Genomic DNA, 2523 nt, shown 5'->3' with positions numbered 1-2523 from the left:
GTCAGGTTCTTCTTGGACGTGTGGTGGGAGGGGATGAAACACAAGGAGGGGCAGGAAGACCCAACAGTCTCTGCGTTCGGGGCTCTGGTCCGTCAGCACGGGTGCGAGTCCTCTCTGGATGATGGTCTCCACCCACCAAAGAGGTTCAAGGGTGACCCTGGGTCTCTAAACGACCCACCTGCTGCCACCAGCCTGCTCATGGTCCTGATAGAGGGCTTAAAGCAAACCTACAGGACCATCGCCCTGCCCCGCGTGAGGTGCTACGCCTTGGCCAACCTGGTGGAGCTGCTGTCAGTGTTCACCGAGCTGGAGCCAGAGAGCAGCCTCCTCTCTGCTGCAGAGTACCTGGACAAGGTCAGCTCTGTGGTCAGCCTCTGGACCAGTGACCCCGAAAGCCAGTTCCACCACAGGGAGCTGGCTGAAAAGGTGAAGGAAGCAGAGAGAAGCATAAGCTTCGTGTCCACGGCCACGCTCTCTTGTGAGGAGCTCTTTTTTGGCTTGGACTTCCTCTGCAGCTTGTTGCGTGCCTGGGGAGAGGAGCTGCAGGGCACCCTGAACAGCTCTGAGGGGCTGTGCTACGAGAGCTATCGGCTTCTGGACGCTCTTACCACCTTTGGGAAGAACCTGGTTTGCTTCTCTGAGACTAGAGACCTGGATGAGGATGAGGCACGTGTAGTGTCAGAGCTGACACAGATCATCAAAGACTTTCTCAAGGAGATCGATGTCGGCCTAAAGAGCAAGGATTTGGACCCCAGCCTTGTGTCTTCAGTCGCCATGACAATCATTGAGCAAAAGCTGGACCGGCACATGGAGATGTGCTCCATTTTTGCATCTGAAAAGACCTGGCCTTTTTCAAAGGACTGGGCTGACTGCCTTGTGAGAAACAAAGCTCTCTTCCAGAAACCAGAGCTAGTTTTGAAATTGCTGGAGATGCTGGTGAACTTTACTATGTCCCGCCAAGACAAGGAGGCCCAAGAGCTGCAGATGCAAGTGACCAAAGCCATTGTGGAGTGTTACGCAGATCTTCCATTAACTGACAAAAACAAAATCATCTTGGGTGTCCTCACATCCTGGGGAGGAGCAGGGCTGTCCCTGAACTTGCAGGTTGTCATGGAGGGGTTCCAGGAAGATCTGAATGTGACTTTCAACCAGATCACAAAGAGCGTTTCTGATGAAGGCCTGGCCAGGGCTGTGGCTTCTGTGGCCAGGCTCGTGCTGCTGTACCCCGAGGCCACGGTGAAGCAGGCTTGCAATCGTGCTGTAGTCAACTTAGGAGCACACCAGTTCCTCGCGCAAATCCTCTGCTCCTTCCCAGCACTGAGCTTCTTGGAGACCCACGATGATCCGGGCAGGCCTCGCGGCCTGGTGGTGAGGTGTCTGGAGGAGACAGTGTGGGGGAGGCTTTCCTCTGCGAGGGAGGAGGAGCAGTTCCTTGAATTCCTGGCCTTTCTCATGCAGCCAAGCTCAGCTGCCCCACTTGTGTCACCTGCAGAGGTGACCAAAACCTTTGTCCTTCCCTATTTGAAATCAGACTCTGCTCAAATCGAGCTGAGCCTGCAGATCCTCGGTAAGGTTTTGGGAGTACCGTGCTGTTCAGAGGAGCACTGGATCAAGTCCTGTCACCCATTCCCGCTTCTCCTCAGCCTCTGCAAGCTTCTAGATAGTTACACAAAGTACTGGCATCAGCCTAGGGACCAGTTCTTCCCTTCACTGGAGACCAAAGACCTGATACTGAATGTCCTCTGCCAGCTCTGTGAGGTGGTGAGACCAGAAACCGTCTCGTCCCCTGAGCTGTGGGTCCAGTCACTGGCTTGGCTTCACCGGAAGGTGGCATCGCTGGACTGGACTGTTGGTCTCCGGCTGAAGAAGCTTTATGGAGACCACTTCAAAAATGAGGTCCCAGCGACACTGTTTGAGATCTGCACACTTCCAGAGGACGAGTGGACATCCCAGCCTTTGCCAGCCTATGGACCGGGCAGCGGGCTCCTGGCCTGGATGGAGTGCTGCTGCGTGTCCACGGCGCTCAGGGACGCGATGCTCACGCTCCTCACGGTCAACGTGGGCAACCCTGAAGAGGTGAATCTATTCAGTAAAGGCTTCCTGGTGGCCCTCATTCAGGTCTTCCCTTGGTGCAGCCACAGCGAGTGGAAGAGGCTCATGCACGTGGTCGAAAACCTGCTGCAGAGGCAAGTCCTGCACGTGCCGTACACCCTGGAGTACGTGCAGTACATGCCTTTGCTCAACCTCCGGCCGTTTGCCTGCTACCTCCAGTTCTCCGTGCTTTTCCTGAGGGGCTTCCAGCTCCTCTGCAGCTCCTGCTGTTCCACTTGGCTGCCGGCAGAGGCTTGGCTTCACGTGGTCCAGCTGTACTGCGGCAGCCTGATGGACCTGCTCAGCTCTGTCAAGAGCACGGCGAGGCCCCCCTTGCACCCCGACGAGGACAGGACCTCCACGCAGGAGGTGTCCTTCGTCTGCATCCAGATGTTCTGCCACCTGCTGCACGTGGCTGCCATGCTGCCGGAC

General features: G+C 56.4%; 1 protein-coding gene across 1 annotated transcript in view; it reads left to right on the top strand.

Moving 5' to 3' along the window:
- Positions 1 to 3: 3 nt before the first annotated feature.
- The window catches only part of GEMIN4 (gem (nuclear organelle) associated protein 4), a gene marked incomplete at its 5' end in the record, with an annotated part of 2781 nt that continues 261 nt past the window's right edge, over positions 4 to 2523 (top strand). The window contains one exon of the mRNA XM_009875735.1: positions 4 to 2523. This exon is cut by the window's right edge and continues 261 nt beyond it. Within this exon, the coding sequence (XP_009874037.1) occupies positions 4 to 2523 (2520 nt within the window).

Source organism: Apaloderma vittatum, unplaced genomic scaffold (assembly GCF_000703405.1).
Source record: "Apaloderma vittatum isolate BGI_N311 unplaced genomic scaffold, ASM70340v1 scaffold38788, whole genome shotgun sequence".
NCBI lineage: Eukaryota > Metazoa > Chordata > Aves > Trogoniformes > Trogonidae > Apaloderma > Apaloderma vittatum.
This window is presented reverse-complemented; position numbering and strand designations above follow the sequence as displayed.